This window comes from Chiloscyllium plagiosum, chromosome 29, assembly GCF_004010195.1.
Source record: "Chiloscyllium plagiosum isolate BGI_BamShark_2017 chromosome 29, ASM401019v2, whole genome shotgun sequence".
NCBI lineage: Eukaryota > Metazoa > Chordata > Chondrichthyes > Orectolobiformes > Hemiscylliidae > Chiloscyllium > Chiloscyllium plagiosum.
The window spans coordinates 36148045-36162991 of NC_057738.1; the positions used below are offsets into that span (position 1 = coordinate 36148045).

At 41.5% G+C, this 14947-nt stretch overlaps 1 protein-coding gene across 1 annotated transcript; it reads right to left on the reverse strand.

The window, feature by feature from the left end:
- Window positions 1–2452: 2452 nt before the first annotated feature.
- LOC122564304 (prolactin-releasing peptide-like) lies at window positions 2453–14725 on the reverse strand. Its single transcript, XM_043718978.1, has 3 exons — window positions 14583–14725; window positions 9140–9312; window positions 2453–3236 (listed from the first exon to the last, which is right to left on the reverse strand). The coding sequence occupies exons 2-3, from the start codon at window positions 9264–9266 to the stop codon at window positions 3046–3048; spliced, it is 318 nt and encodes a 105-aa protein (XP_043574913.1). The 5' UTR covers window positions 9267–9312; window positions 14583–14725; the 3' UTR covers window positions 2453–3045.
- Window positions 14726–14947: the final 222 nt, after the last annotated feature.

Sequence of the window (14947 nt, forward strand, 5' to 3'; positions counted from 1 at the left end):
GGTTCTTTACGCAGAGAGTTGTGAGAGCATGGAATAAGTTGCCAGCAGCAGTTGTGGAAGCGAGGTCATTGGGGATATTTAAGAGACTGCTGGACATGCATATGGTCACAGAAATTTGAGAGTTCGTACATTAGGTTTACCTCACATGAGGATCAGTGGTCAGCACAACATCGTGGGCTGAAGGGCCTGTTCTGTGCTGTACTGTTCTATGTTCTAAGTCCACAGCATTATAGATACCTCACCTGCACAGGAGGCAAGAAGGATGGTTTGGAAAGCATTAATGATAGGGATTCCACAGATGGGAAGATAGATAGGCATTTGTGGGACCATAGGTGTGTTTCCAGGATAATCTAGAGTCCTTTGGTCCAACTCATCCATGCCAACCAAGTGTCCCAAACTAAACCAGTCCCACTCACCTGCATTAACCTGTATCCCTCTCAACCTTTCCTATTCATGTACCTGTCCAAATATCTTTTAAGTACCTGCATCTACCACTTCCTCTGGCAGTTCATTCCACATACGAACCATTCTGTGTAAAAATTATTGCCCCTTAGATCCCTTTTCAATCTTTCTCCTCTCACCTTAAAAATATGCCCTCTGGTTTTGAACTCCCCAACCTAAGAAAATGACCTTTGCTGTTCACCTTTTCGATGCCCCTCATGATTTTAAAAACCTCCGTAAGGTCACAGTAAAACTAATGATAGCGCACTAACTCAAGTCCCAGAATCTGGCTCAGTGATACATCACAGAACAAGGGGATCAGGTGGCTGGTTGGTACCACAGGGATACCAACATGTGGGTTCATTTCCTGTGTTTTGAACTCCCCAACCTAAGAAAATGACCTTTGCTGTTCACCTTTTCAATGCCCCTCATGATTTTAAAAACCTCCGTAAGGTCACAGTAAAACTAATGATAGTGCACTAACTCAAGTCCCAGAATCTGGCTCAGTGATACATCACAGAACAAGGGGATCAGGTGGCTGGTTGGTACCACAGGGATACCAACATGTGGGTTCATTTCCTGTACCAGCTGAGGTTACCATGAAAGACTCTCCTTCTCAATGTCTGCCCTCGCCTGAGATGTGGTGACCCTCAGGTTAAAGACCGCTTGTTGTCTCTCTAATGAGAAAAGACCAGCGCTATAGTCTGGGAGGACTCTAGAAACTTTATCTTTTGCTTATACTAACCACATGAACTGCAGCAGTTCAGGATTGCAGCCCACTATCACTCCTGAAGAGCAATAAAGGATTGGCTGCACACACTACCCTGGCCAGCAAACACCAACATTTCATTTAAAGAATTCTTTAGAAAGTGTCGAGGCCATTAGGGGTTTTCTTTTCTGCCCCAATCACACATCTTTTTAAAATATCTTTAATCAGATCCTGAGTGAAGAACATCCTGGGAGTGCACAAGAATCTTCTTTTAATATCAATTATGTCTTTCTTACATTTCCATTGAAATTAATGGGTGTAGAAGTAAAATCCCTGACCAAGGAAAAAGACTCAGCAGGCAGGCAGGCAGGATTCAGGCGCTGGCAGTCAAGGGGTTTCTTTAACGGGGAGGAGATACAAAGTCAATCGCAGACACAGCTCTACGGGTAACATTGAGTTAAAATGTTGTAACTTTACGTCCCACTTGGGAGACTTGAGCACATAACCCAAGCTAACACTGCAATTCTGGACTGAGGAAGTGCTGCACTGCCAAAGATGCATTCTCTAAGATGTGATATTAAATCAAGGCCTGAGACGTATCAGCCTTTTCAGTTGGATTTTAAAAATAAACCCTCATATATTGAAAAGGCGCAGGAATTCTCCCTGTGTGCTGGCCAATTTTTAAACCCTCATCCAACATCACTGACAAGCAGAAGGTCTGGCCATTACCACATTAGTGCGTGTGAAGGTTTACTGTATGCCACTGATTCTTATGTTAGAACAATAACTACAGCTCAAAGATAATACCTTCTCCCAAGAGTGCTTGGGACATGCTGATGTGAAAGGTGCAACAAAAATGACTATCTTTCGAAAGTGAAAGCTACTTTTTGTTTAATTTGCTCACATTGACTGACTACAAGTGTTGAAAACCTTCAAATGCAAGTTAATTCCCAAATTAGGCAGTGACCTGTTCAGTAAATCGCACTTTGGAGAAGACTAAGAATTTGATATTTAACTGTTAAAATTAAAACTCTTTCAGCATTTTCCCACCAAACAGAATGAACATGAAGTGCAGAAAAGTTAAGAAGAAGGCCTTCAACACAACCCAGCTGATGTTAAAGGAACCCTGTCTTTGTGAAGTATTGGCTTGTTTACAAACAGAACACGATTTGTGTTGAATCACATTACTGGGTCACTTCTATGTGAATAACACTTAGCTTTCCTTATCCAATTAACAAAATTAGACAGCCACCACTTTTTTTAAAAGAAAGTACCACTTTAAGTGAGATCAACAGCACATAGTTACAAGGTAATATATTTATTTTCGAAATGATAGATCAAATGTGGAAAGTGATTAGCATTAACAACTTAAACTGAAGCATCTATTTTTAAATTAACATTAAACTGTTTTATATAATGTCATAAATTCTGCATGATCACAATGAATGATATTTGGTATTTCTATGTGGCTCACATTAACAATTAAAAATAAATTGTTGGTCATTTTCTAATGTATTTAACAAAATTATTGGACAGAACTAAGCCTCTTACAGACACGCTTTGTGGAATTTTCTCTTTAGTTAATATGTTGTTGAAATGTAAGAGATATTGGTTTAAAACTGCATTAAAATTGTAAGCAGATATTTTAAGTAACAGATTTTTTTGAATTAAAATAGGACTTATACTGGGTCTCAGTTCTGTGAATATAGAGTCAGTGTCAGTGGTGGTTCCTAGGTTAATGTGGTCTGTTCTGGGTCAGCTTTGGGAGGGTCGGGAGGTGTACACACTAAGCAGACATGCGCGTGGTTTCACAGTCACGTGGGTAAATACAAAGTGTGAGGTAGGAAGGGAATTCTGCCATTGTTTCTCAGAGGTGTGCTTGGTGGCAGAGATTGTCAGTAGGTGTTGTCCCCTCCCATCTGCTGGTCAGAATCTAATGCGTCCTGTTGCCTCAGAGCATTCAGGATCAGCTCCAGGTTATCCACCGATGGTCTCAGATTGCTGCTACTTTTCATCTGCCTCTTTCCGAAGCGGCCAATCGGTCGCACTCCACGACCCACGTACCAGAACGGGTCAATTTTGGAATCTGTAAATGTACACAAATTTGGTTGATACATGCAGTTTTAGAATAGAAACATAAAACGTGATAGTTTTCTGAAAGTTGACTCCGTTTCACTGTTTTTACAGAGTTAAATGTTTTTGTCTTTTACTGTGTTCAATGGAATGACATTGGGTGTGCAGTCCCCTGCTGGGGACTGTCCATGGCTTTGAGAAAACAGATGCACCCAATGGACAGAACGAGTTGGCATTATTGGTCAGCAGTCACCTCTACTTGACCAACGGCAGAATCTTTCAGATGGTGATTATTCTTTTAGGCCTGGCTGCCATTTACCACATCATGGGGCAGTAACTCTCTAAAGGTCAAGACTTCAGCAGCACCACCAAACACCCATTCCTCACTCCCAACGCCTTGGAATGAAGACTCAAGTAAAACAGATGCCAGCAATGGTGGGCATTGCCAGAACCTGAAGAAGAAGGGTGATGGAGCTGGATGAGTCTAAGGAATCGGTGGGGTACCTACGCTTTTGAGAAGGGGTGGGGGAGGGTGGTGTTGGAGGGCAAGGGAAGGGTATAACTGGGGTGGGGAGCCAGTTCTTGAGAGGCCAGGGTGGGAGTCGTAAAAGGAGAGTGTGACCTTGTGGAGGGGAGGGTGCCTCCAACAGGGGCATAGGCAACCTTAAAAGGAGATTCCCCCTCTGCCCAACAACAGTAAAAAGTTGTTGGAGCACCTGACATGGGGACACAGCCCACTGTGGGTGAAGGAACAGCAGTGACAGGATGAGGTATTCAAGCACTGCTTCATTAACCACTCATGGGCCTCAAGAAGTCACAAGGTAGGTGGGTCACCCGACACCATGTCCACGCAAGTGAAAGGAGCAAATACACGAGCAAGTGGGGGGATTAATAGGCCCAAGTGGACTATGATTTACAAGTTCACCCCAATCCCACCTTCCACCACTGCCTTTAAACACATGAAAATGGGCGGTCCACAAACCTTGTCCAGTGAATTAAATCTAGCTCAGGTTAGTGATATTGTTTTTTCCTGGCTTCTGGCAATAAAAAGAAAGCCATTTGAAATGATTTTTGATATATTAAGACTGATCTTACATGGCAAAATCCTCCCTCATTTCAGCTTGTTGCTGGCATCAACCTACTGTCCAAAATCGTGGAATACACAGAACATCAACAAGTAACATCCTATCACCAGCCAAACGAGCCGCCTTGAACGTTCCTGTAAGACGGCGGAGAGCTCTCAACCCAATCAACACTGAGCAAGCCAACCACCAGCTCCACCAATGGAAGATGGATGAGGGGGTGACTCGAAATGTGGATGTGGCCGTGAGTCCAATGAGGCCATGAAGCACAAAGACCTCATGCCACCCAGAAGCATCCACAGGAGAGGTCACCTCATTCACCAGTCAGCATCTCAAGAAACCATTGAATGAGCAAGATAGACATCCCATTCTGAACAGCTCCTGCCCTGCCACAGTGGTAAGTAACAAATAATAAGAGTCGGTGTGATATGTTGGAAAGAAAATTACCTAATTTACTAGGGAAGTCTTCTGAGGGCATTTTTTTTATTCATTCACAGGATGAGGGCATCACTGACTACACCAGCATTTATTGCCCATCCCTAATTGCCCAGAGGGCAGTTAAGAGACACATTGCTGTGGGTCTGGAGTCTGGAGGCTAGTTCAGGTAAGATGGCAGTTTCATTCCCTTAAGGACATTAGTGAACCAGGTTTTTATTGAATTCAAATTCCACCATCTGCCATGGCATGATTCAAACTCCAGACTCCAGAACATTATCTGGGTCTTTAGAATATCACTTCAGTGATAATACCACTGTACCAGCACCTCCCCAATACGATGTTAGAGCTTGTTAAGGGAAGTTTCTCCTGTGTCCTATGTGCAAACCACTACCTAAAAAATAAGTTGATTTCTTTGATTGGAGCAGAACAAACAGAATCCTGTAGTGAACTGTACACATTTCACCTTTCGTGAGAATATTCTAAAAGGTGTCAACCCCACTGAAGAATATCAAACAAAACTTGAGGCTACCTATCATATACCCGAGCAGAGGTCAGAAATCATTAAGATGTCATATACAGTTGTCTTAATAGAATCCCTACAGTGTAGAAATAGGCCATTTGGCCCAACAAGTCCACACCAATCCTCCAAAGAGTAACCCACCCAGACCCATTCCCCTACCATATTACTCTACATTAACCCCTGACTAATACACCTAACCAACACATCCCTGAACACTACAGGGCAATTTAACATGGCCTATTCACCCTAACCTGCCCATCTGTGGATTGTGGGAGGAAACCAGAGCTCCCAGAGGAAACGCACAGAGACACGGGGAGAATGTGCAAACTCCACACAAACAGTCGCCCAAGGAATTGAACTCGGGTCCCTGGTGCTGTGAGGCAGCAGTGCTAACCACTGAGCCACCGTGCAAAGCCAAAATAATCTCAGGATAGCAGACAGGTTTTTAAGACTGAAATAAGGAGGAATTTCTTCACTTAGAGTTGGTGAGTCCTTGAAATTCTGTACCCTAGATGTTATGGAAGCTCAGCCAACCAATATATTCAAGTCAGAAACTGGTGGATTTCTAGAGATATATAACATTAAATGATGAGGAGATAGTGCAAGAAAGTGGCATTGTGGAGGTGATCAGTGATCCAGGAAAGGATGAATGGCCTCCTTCCGTTCCATGTTCTGATTATAGTTTTGTGTTGTGCAAAGATATTAAGAGATTTAGTTCTAGTCCAGGTAAACTTTCAGGTTGAGTCAGTAGTTATGAAGGCAAATGCAGTGATGGCATTTATTTTGAGAGAATTTAAATATAAAAGCAAGGATGTACTTCTGAGGCTCTATAACGCTCTGGTCAGACCACATTTGGAGTATTGTGCACATTTTTGTGGCCCCATATCTCAGGAAGGATGTACTAGTCCTGAGCATATTCAGAGGAGGTTCACGAGAATGGTCCCAGGAATGAAACGCTTAAAATATGAGGAACGTTTGAGGACTCTGGGTCGATACTCAGTGGAGTTTAGAAGGATGAGGAGGGATCTAATTGAAACTTACAGATTACTGAATGGCCTGGGCAGAGTGGATGTTGGGAAGATGTTTCCATTAGTCGGAGAGACTAGGACCCGAGGGCACAGCCTTAGATTAAAGGGAAGACCTTTTAGAATGGAGATAAGGAGAAATGTCTTCAGCCAGAGAATGGTAAATCTATGGAATTCATTGCCACAGAAGGCTGTGGAGGCCAGGTCATTGAGTATATTTAAGACTGAGATGGGTTCTTGAGTATCAAGGGAGAAAGTGAGAGAAAGGGGTGGAGAAACCTATCAGCCATGATTAAACGGTGGAGCAGACTCAATGAGCTGAATGGTCTAATTTCTGCTCCTTTGTCTTATGGTCTTATGATTTGGGCAAGAACGTGTGTGCAGATTGTAGCCATTGAATGATAAAAAGTGCTCAAGGGGCTGAAATAGTCTGCCCTTGTTCTGAGACAGATACATCAAACAGCAGAGAAGGAGATATTTAGTCCATCTTGTTTGTGCTGGCTTTTTGAAAGAGCTATCGAGTTAATCCCAGTCCCTCGTTCATTTCCCAAAGCCCTGTGAATGTTCCTTTTCCGTTACATATCCAAATCCTTTTTTGAAAGTTATTATTGAATCTGCTGTCACCAATTTTTCATTTTGTACATTCCAGTTCAGCCTGGAATTTCTGTTATTTTTCTTAAATCTGTGTCCTCTGGCTATACCCGTCTGTTAGAGGAAACCTTTTCTCCTCATCCACTCTATCAAAATCCCACTATTACATCTCCTGAAGAGAGGATTTTATATTCCATATTAAATTTCTTAAAAGTCAATGTGAGTTGCTTATGGTACTATTGAAATCATTGTGAGACTGTAATATATTCTTCAGTAAGATTGGATCATTGTGGATATTGGAAACTACGTTGGAATGAATTAAACTTCCCACTTCTTCATTATGAATTCATTATGATCAAATCCAGAGATCCAAACAAAAATAATACAAATGAACCCAAGTTAAAAACCACATTGGAAGATGGTTAACACAGGGCTCATTTATACCAGAGAGAGTGGAACTGTGAAGAAAATAGTTATTTAGAGGAAATTTTATGTCAAACCAATTCTAGCCCCTAAATATCTAAATTTAATCTAAACAAATATCTGCTGAGCTGACATCCTACACATGGAAGTAAGCAGGCGGGAGACAGTTAAGGATTGTTAGTGAGGTGAGGGTCAGTTAGCTCAGTTGGCTGGATAGCTGATTTGCATTGTAGAGTGATGTCAACAGCATGGATTCCATTCCTGTATCAGCTGAAGTTACTATTAAGGTCCAGCCTTGTCGACCTCACGTCTTACCTGAGGCGTGGTGACCCTCAGGTGAAACCACCGCTAGTCATCTCTCTCTAATGAGAGAGTGGCCCTCTGGGACTATGGTGACTTTACTTACTAGTGAGGTGGTGAAAATATTAAGCAGGTCTTTGTATCAGGGTATGTGTAGAGTGTTAGGAAAAAATGCTTAGATACGTACTGAGTGCTAACATAACACAGATGAACACTGGTGTCAGTCAAATCCCTTGTTATATGGAGAAAGAAACTCATTACCGTACATTCAATGAATAGGATGGGTGGATGGGCCAAGCTGTTGCAGGTGGAGTTTAATTTAGATAAATGTAAGGTGTTGTATTTTGTAAAGCAAATCAGGGCAGACTTACACATTTAATAGTAAGGTCCTGGAGAGTGATGCTGAATAAAGAGACGTTGGAATGCAGTTTCATAGCTCCTTGAAAGTGGAGTCGCAGGTAGATAGGATAGTGAAGGTGGTGTTTGTTACACTTTCCCTTATTGGTCAGTGCATTGAGTGAAGGAGTTGGGAGGTCATGTTGCGGCTGTACAGGACATTGGTTAGGTCACACTCGGAATACTGCATTCAATTCTGGTCTCCCTGCTAATGGAAAGATGTTGTGAAATTTGAAAGGGTACAGAAAAGATTTACAAAGATGTTGCCAGGTTTGGAGGGTTTGAGTTAGAGGGAGAGGCCGAATAGGCTGTGACTATTTTCCCTGGAGCGTCAGAAGCTGAGGGATGACCTTATAGAGGTTTATAAAATGATGACGGGCATGGATAGAATGGACAGCCAATCTCTTTTACCCAGGATAGGGAACTCCAGAACTAGAGGGCAAAGGGATAAGATGAGAGGGGAAAGATTTAAAAGGGACCTAAGGGGCAACTTTTTCACACAGAGGAATGAGCTGCCAGAGGAAATGGTGAAGACTGGCACAATTACCACATTTAAAAGGCATCTGGATGGGTATATGAATAGGAAGGGTTTGGAGGGATATGGACCAATTGCTGGCAAATGGAACTAGATTAGATTAAGATATCTGGTCGGCATGGATGAGTTGGACCGAAGGGTCTGTTTCCATGCTGTACATCTTTATGACTCTATAACTTCTAGTCAGTTATACCCCAACTGAAACCTGCTAGAAAAATGGACACATCTGTTTGTTACACGGTAATGTGAAATATTCCATCAAATTCCAGGTGCAGGTACAAATACTGTTTAATATGAAACCAAATGTGGAGCCCTTGGTTCGTTTATGAATGACAAATAGTCCAAATTAAACATTAAATAACTTTTCTGAGTTTGGTCCATGTAGAATTTCGGCAAATAAAAAATAATGCAATGGATCTCAAGTATGAATGTTCCCACATCCAACCTAATGTCTTAAGTCACTTGATTAATCATGGTAAAGGGGGGAAGGATGAGATATATAACCTTCAGGCCCACTCAACTGCAACATGTACACCCTCCCTTCTCAGTTGCTTGTTCAGAACCACTGAATGACCCTATAATAGGTAGCAGAGTTTTGGTGCTTACTTCTATAGTTGATTTGATGGCTCAGGCCACTGCTCTGGGCAGTGTTGGCAATCATGGATACAAAGAGCAGTGCTGTGCAAATAGCCACCAGCTTCACCTTCATCTGCTGTCTTTGCTGCTGATCCATGGGATACTGAGGGCTGTAGAAGGTGCTGATCAATAAAACTCCAAAGCTGTAGATAGACAGAGGGAAATACAATTCAGAAGATTTTTTTTTTAGTCAAAGAAATATTCACCTTTATTGCAAGTTTTCATCAACAGTCATTGCAGATATATATATTCTGGAAATAACTTCCTAATGAAGTTTGGTAATCGCTAGAGTGTGCTTGCTAATCATTGCTATTTAATCTCAAAAATTTCCAAATTAATTGCAGAGTGTGCCAGGGTGGTTGTAAATAAAATGTTTCCCCTAGCTAATGAGTCCAGAAGTATGGACACAATCTCAGGATAATTTAAGCCATTTAAAATGAAATGAGGAATTTCTTCTCTGAGAGGATGGTGCATCTTTGGATGCTCTACCCCAGAGGGCAGTGAAACTGCCCCTAAGCAATTCAAGATAGAAGTAGACAGATTTCTGAATAACCAATGGCATTGAGGGATATGGAAATAGTGCGGGTAGTGGTGTTGAGGTAGATGATCAGCCGTGATCGAAATGAACAATGGAAGAGCTCGATGGGCTGAATGTCCTCCTCCTGATCTTATGTCCCCATGCTCCTAATGATGTCTATAAAAAGCAACTGAGAAAACTAGTAGCTCATTTTGCACTCTGTCCAATTTCCTTTTCTCAAACTAGATGGAGTACAAGACAGGCTGCCCTATTAACTGTTTGATTCCACAGCTCCACGTTAATTAGTATCAAAGTGTTTTGAATTCAGTGGAGCACTCTGCTGTATACAGCGAGTTAGGTTTGATTTTCTCATGATGGAAAATATTTGTGGCCATGTTAAAATTCCCTGTTCAGTCCTACAGCTCCTGATTCATCAGAAATCCTCTGTGTGCACTTTGTAGGTTTGACAACATGCATTGGATCATGTCATGTGATGTCAAATCCCTATTTGCTGTTTCAAATGGACATAAAGTATAATTCATCATTGGAAAAAGGTACTCCCTGTGTCCTAACCAAGATCATTCAATTATCGCGTCTCTATAAATCAATTATCCAATGATCTCTCTTTCATTATTGCTTGTGGAATCCTCTTGTGCACAAATTAGCCACTGTTCCTTTATCATCACTTACTTAAAATACGGAAACTCCTTGTCTAACAGCGCTGGGGAAATATCTTAGACTGGAGCAGTTTATATGGCTCGTCACCATTTTCATAAGGTCAATTAGGAGTGGACAATAACTTGTGCTAGCAACGCCCATATCCCATATTCATAGAAGTAAACACACAATTTGGTCTATGTGATATTCCATCCAATACTATGCTTTGGCTGAGGCCATGGTTCAGAAACAACTTTTGTGTATCAGATTGCTGAATCTGATCCCAGAATGTCATTATAAAGGATCAGTGTAGTATATATTTACTCAGTGAGTGGTGATTGACTATGCAGCACTGACCACCAGGGATCTGATTTACATGCTGTCTAGTTCCTTTAGGCCAATGTACAGAGAATTAAACACACAAACTTTTCACCGGTGGATTAAAACCTTTTTGTTTCCCCCCAGCTGGAATTAAAATGCATATCTTCACCTTGCTCTGTTTATTATTTAGAGCAGGGCTTCCCAAATTAGGGATTGTGGCCCCCAAGTAAGATTGAGCTGTATGGCAGCATTGGTTGTCATGGAGCTCTGAGTGAATGAACACACAGGAGGCAGCTTTAATTCATGCAAATTTGGAAACCAAGACCGTAACCTGAACAATACATCCTCAAAGCCTCGCTCGTGCAGCAGTACAAATGGTAGACCATACCTCTATTTAAAAAAACCATGACATCTCCCTAAAACTCTGTCCCCTCTCTACTCCACTTTTCACCCTACCCTTGCAGAATGACTTCCCTACCCTCTAATCTTACGGGTTTGCTTACCCTACCCACTCCCTGTGCTCTTAACACTCTCACTAATGATGCGGAGGTGCTGGTGTTGGAGGGGGTGGACAAAGTCAGGAGTCACACAGTCCATCAGGTTTATTTGAAATCACAAGCTTTTAGAGCGCTGCCCCTTCCCTTCACCTGACAAAAGAGCAGCACTCCAAAAGCTTGTGATTTCAAATAAACCTGTTGGACTATAACCTAGTGTCCTGACACTCTCACTAAGGGATGGTAACAATTATCTAGCCTTGAAATGTGGTGCCAATAGGAAAATTTTTGGGAGCCCCTGATTTAGTGATATGTAGGAAGGTGGCTGAAATATCCAATAAATGCCACACAACACTTCTCTGCATCTAAAGGAATCATTTTCAGTTTGTCCTGATTTAGAGGAATTTCAAACATTTTCCAGGTCGTACACAGAAATATCTGAAGCAGAACAGCCATGCAAAAATAATCGGTTTCTTGCTGATTATTGTACTCACTGAGCAAACTGTTTCATGCTGGGCATGGAATATTTTTTTGCTGGGGGTACACAGGATGAAAGCCATGTATTAAAAGGTGAGGTGAAGGGTAAAGCACTCTGGTCTGCCTGCCTAGTACATATGAATACAAAGCATAATATATAACAAACATCAATACTGCTGCAGAATTTAACGCGCCAGTTGTCTTCCATTTACCACACAGTAATTTTGGTAAGATCTCTGAGCAAAATTGCCAATTTGTGGGTAATGTTGCATTTTGGGCATTACAACCATTCAAATTTGTGTTGATTCTGGACAAAATGTATTTTTCCAAAGGGCTGTTCTGATCATGGTCCACACATTGAAAAACAGATGTAAATTAGCATGGAATAAAATCCCATTTCATATCAACAACTTTCATTAAGATGTGTTAACCATTATGATTAATTCAGTACCTGGAATTACAACAGACCTGTAAAAGGATTTCTACAGATTAAAATTACACTGTTGATCTGCCTCCTGTCTCCAAACAACATTGTTTTGATCTTAAAGAAACTGTTTCAGATGGGTTGATTTTGCCAGGAACTCTAGCTGTGGTTTCAAACTGGAAGAAAATGTGCTGATGGGAGAGGAATGGGTGTCTGAACTTCTCTGATGTTTGGAGTTGGAGGCAGTAGCCATCTTCTCATTGAATCTGCCCTGTAGCACTGTAACTGTAAAGCAACAGACCAGGTGCTGGAAGGTGGGATTAGAAAAGGGCAGTAGTTTTGCTTTGGAATAAAATCCCACTTCAATTCAACATCAACTTTCATTAAGATGTGTCATCTATTATGATTAATTAAGTACCTTGGATCACAATAGGATTTCCACAGATTAAAATTACACTGTTGCATTGCCTCCTACTGTGCCATTATTCTTCTATAGATCTACAGAGATTCAAGCTTAGCTGTTTATTTTCTGTGTTGGCTACAGGCGTGTATATGAGAGGTGGAAATAAACCATTGTGATTTCTATGGAGAAGACTGAGATCTTTGCCCTACATACAAATGCATGTTCCTTTCTCTCTCGTTGTCAGAGAGCACAAACCTGAGGTGATTGCCAACTCCATCCTATCATTTCACGTCCTGAAGGCAGCTGAAGAGTTTGAACTGAAACTGGAACAAGTTTCTCTGCAGCAAGCACTTGGTACCAAGTGCTGATACCACCACTGTCAAACAGGTAGGTGCTGTAACATTTAATTTGGCCATTGGCGCTGCGAGTACATCCAATATGACACCCAGTGTTCCCAAAAGAATTGATTTCATGATCAATGAAAAAAAATGGTGCTAACAATTTGAGATTTCAATCATCCATCTGAACCATCTCTCTCTTTTTCTCCACAGAAGCTATCTAACCTGCTGAGTGTTTCCAAAATTTTCAATTATTTCAAATCTGCAAATAGATCTGAGAGACTGGATGGAGACAAGCTGGTCCTTTTCTGAGCTGGTACCAGTACTGATCGACTTTTCCAAATACTCTAATACCAGCCCTTACAAAACATAACCTGCTGTCACCTGCATTATCTTACGGTTTAGTGAATTCAAAGTATCTTTTCATGACTGTGCAAATGGGATTGTAATTTGGAAAAATACACATTGCTTTCTTATAAGAATGATCCTACAGACAGACACACACACTCTAAAACTTTATCAAAATATTCTTTGATGACCCAACTTTTATGTGGTTTCTACATGGACTCCAGAAATAACAGTTTGGTGCTGAGAATCACAAATCCTTATAGTGTGGAGGTACGTCATTCAGCCCATCAAGTCCATACCAACCCTCCAAAGAGCAGCTCACCCACCTACCCCTGCATATATCCTGGCTATCCCACCTAACCTACACATCCCTGAACACTATGGACAATTTAGCATGGCCAATCCACTAACCTGCACATCTTTAGACTGTGGGAGTAAACCGGAGCACCTGGAGGAAATCCACACAAAGATATCTTTAATGTTGCAAATAGAATAATATATAAATCCAAGACCAACTGGAGGTTTGTGGCAAGTTTATTGCCACCTGAGATTTTACTTGATAAGCCAGTCACTGGCTTATCAGTCACTGGAAGGTGGAATCAAACCTGGGTCCTGTTGCTGTGAGGCAACAGCACTAGCCACTGAGCTGATCTAGAGATAGGGAAATTCTCTGAAAAAGATTTCAACTGCAAGTTGAATTTACCCTTCCATACAATAAATAGCCTTGTGCTCCCTGGGTGGGTGAATCACTAAGTCTGTCAATTATCACTTAACATTTGTGCAACATGGAAGTGCATGGCTGTGTACTTTTTGTTTAATGAAATAGGAACAACCTACATGATATAAAATGTAAACTGTATCAACAATCTCACCATGTATAATGGAAATTAAGAATAAATGTAAAAGTTGATAAATGCTGATAAATGATGAACCCTGGGGGCAAATATAAACCAGTTCAAAATCACTCTGATTGCAGATGGGGAGTTGTGTGGATAAAGAATCAAAGACTTGCCTCTGGCTCTCAAAGAGGGGGTTACACAAAAAGACAAAAACGGTAAAATTAACAGTTACGTTGAAAGAAAAGTCAATCGATATAACAGTTTGTGGACGGATGTCTGTTCAGAATTTGCAACTGTTAAATGTAATTTAAGTCCCCTTTCAGAGAAAACGAATATTGATCATTGATTTACCAGTAATAGCACAGCGGCAGCCCAGTCAATGGCTGGAAATTAGCTGAAAACACTGGCTGGTTTGACACATAATATGTGGGGTACAAATCTGAAGAGAAAGGTTTCAACAAGAATACAACTCAAACAGACTGGGATCAGACCGATAGTTTGTGGAGTGCACCCAGTGCGTTCAGAGTTGCTTACAGCCAAATACAAACGGGCCATTCCCCACCCAAAGCGACAAGTTATTGCTGTACACACTCACCGTCCTCCGCTCGGTCTCTGGAGAAGGGGCTGTGTTGAAGTTGCAAGTCCATGCGGACTTGTGCGAGGGTCTTTTATAGTTGCAATCTCCAAGAAGGTGGGGAGCTAAAGTGCGTCAGCAGGACGTTTGAAATGCCCACTGGATTGCAATGACTGATTCTTCACTAATAGTGAAGTCTCTCACTTTGTAAACACGTACTGCTGCGCTTTATCAGAACCTGGGTGACAGGTGAAGCAGCCAAGATAAACTGACCTTTTATTAAAAAAAACATAAATTCAAAGTGGGGGAAGGAAGCACAGCAGTGAATTATCTGTAAATAGGTTTGGCCTGGCGTCAATCCAACCACACCGTTATGGATCACTATT

Bases quoted from the DNA above. Each gene is read 5' to 3' on its own strand.
- LOC122564304 (XM_043718978.1), bottom strand. From the start codon at position 9,266: ATGGATCAGCAGCAAAGACAGCAGATGAAGGTGAAGCTGGTGGCTATT. The intron at 3,237-9,139 runs GTAAGCACCAAA...GTACATTTACAG, and splicing joins CCATCAAATCAACTATAGAA to ATTCCAAAATTGACCCGTTC.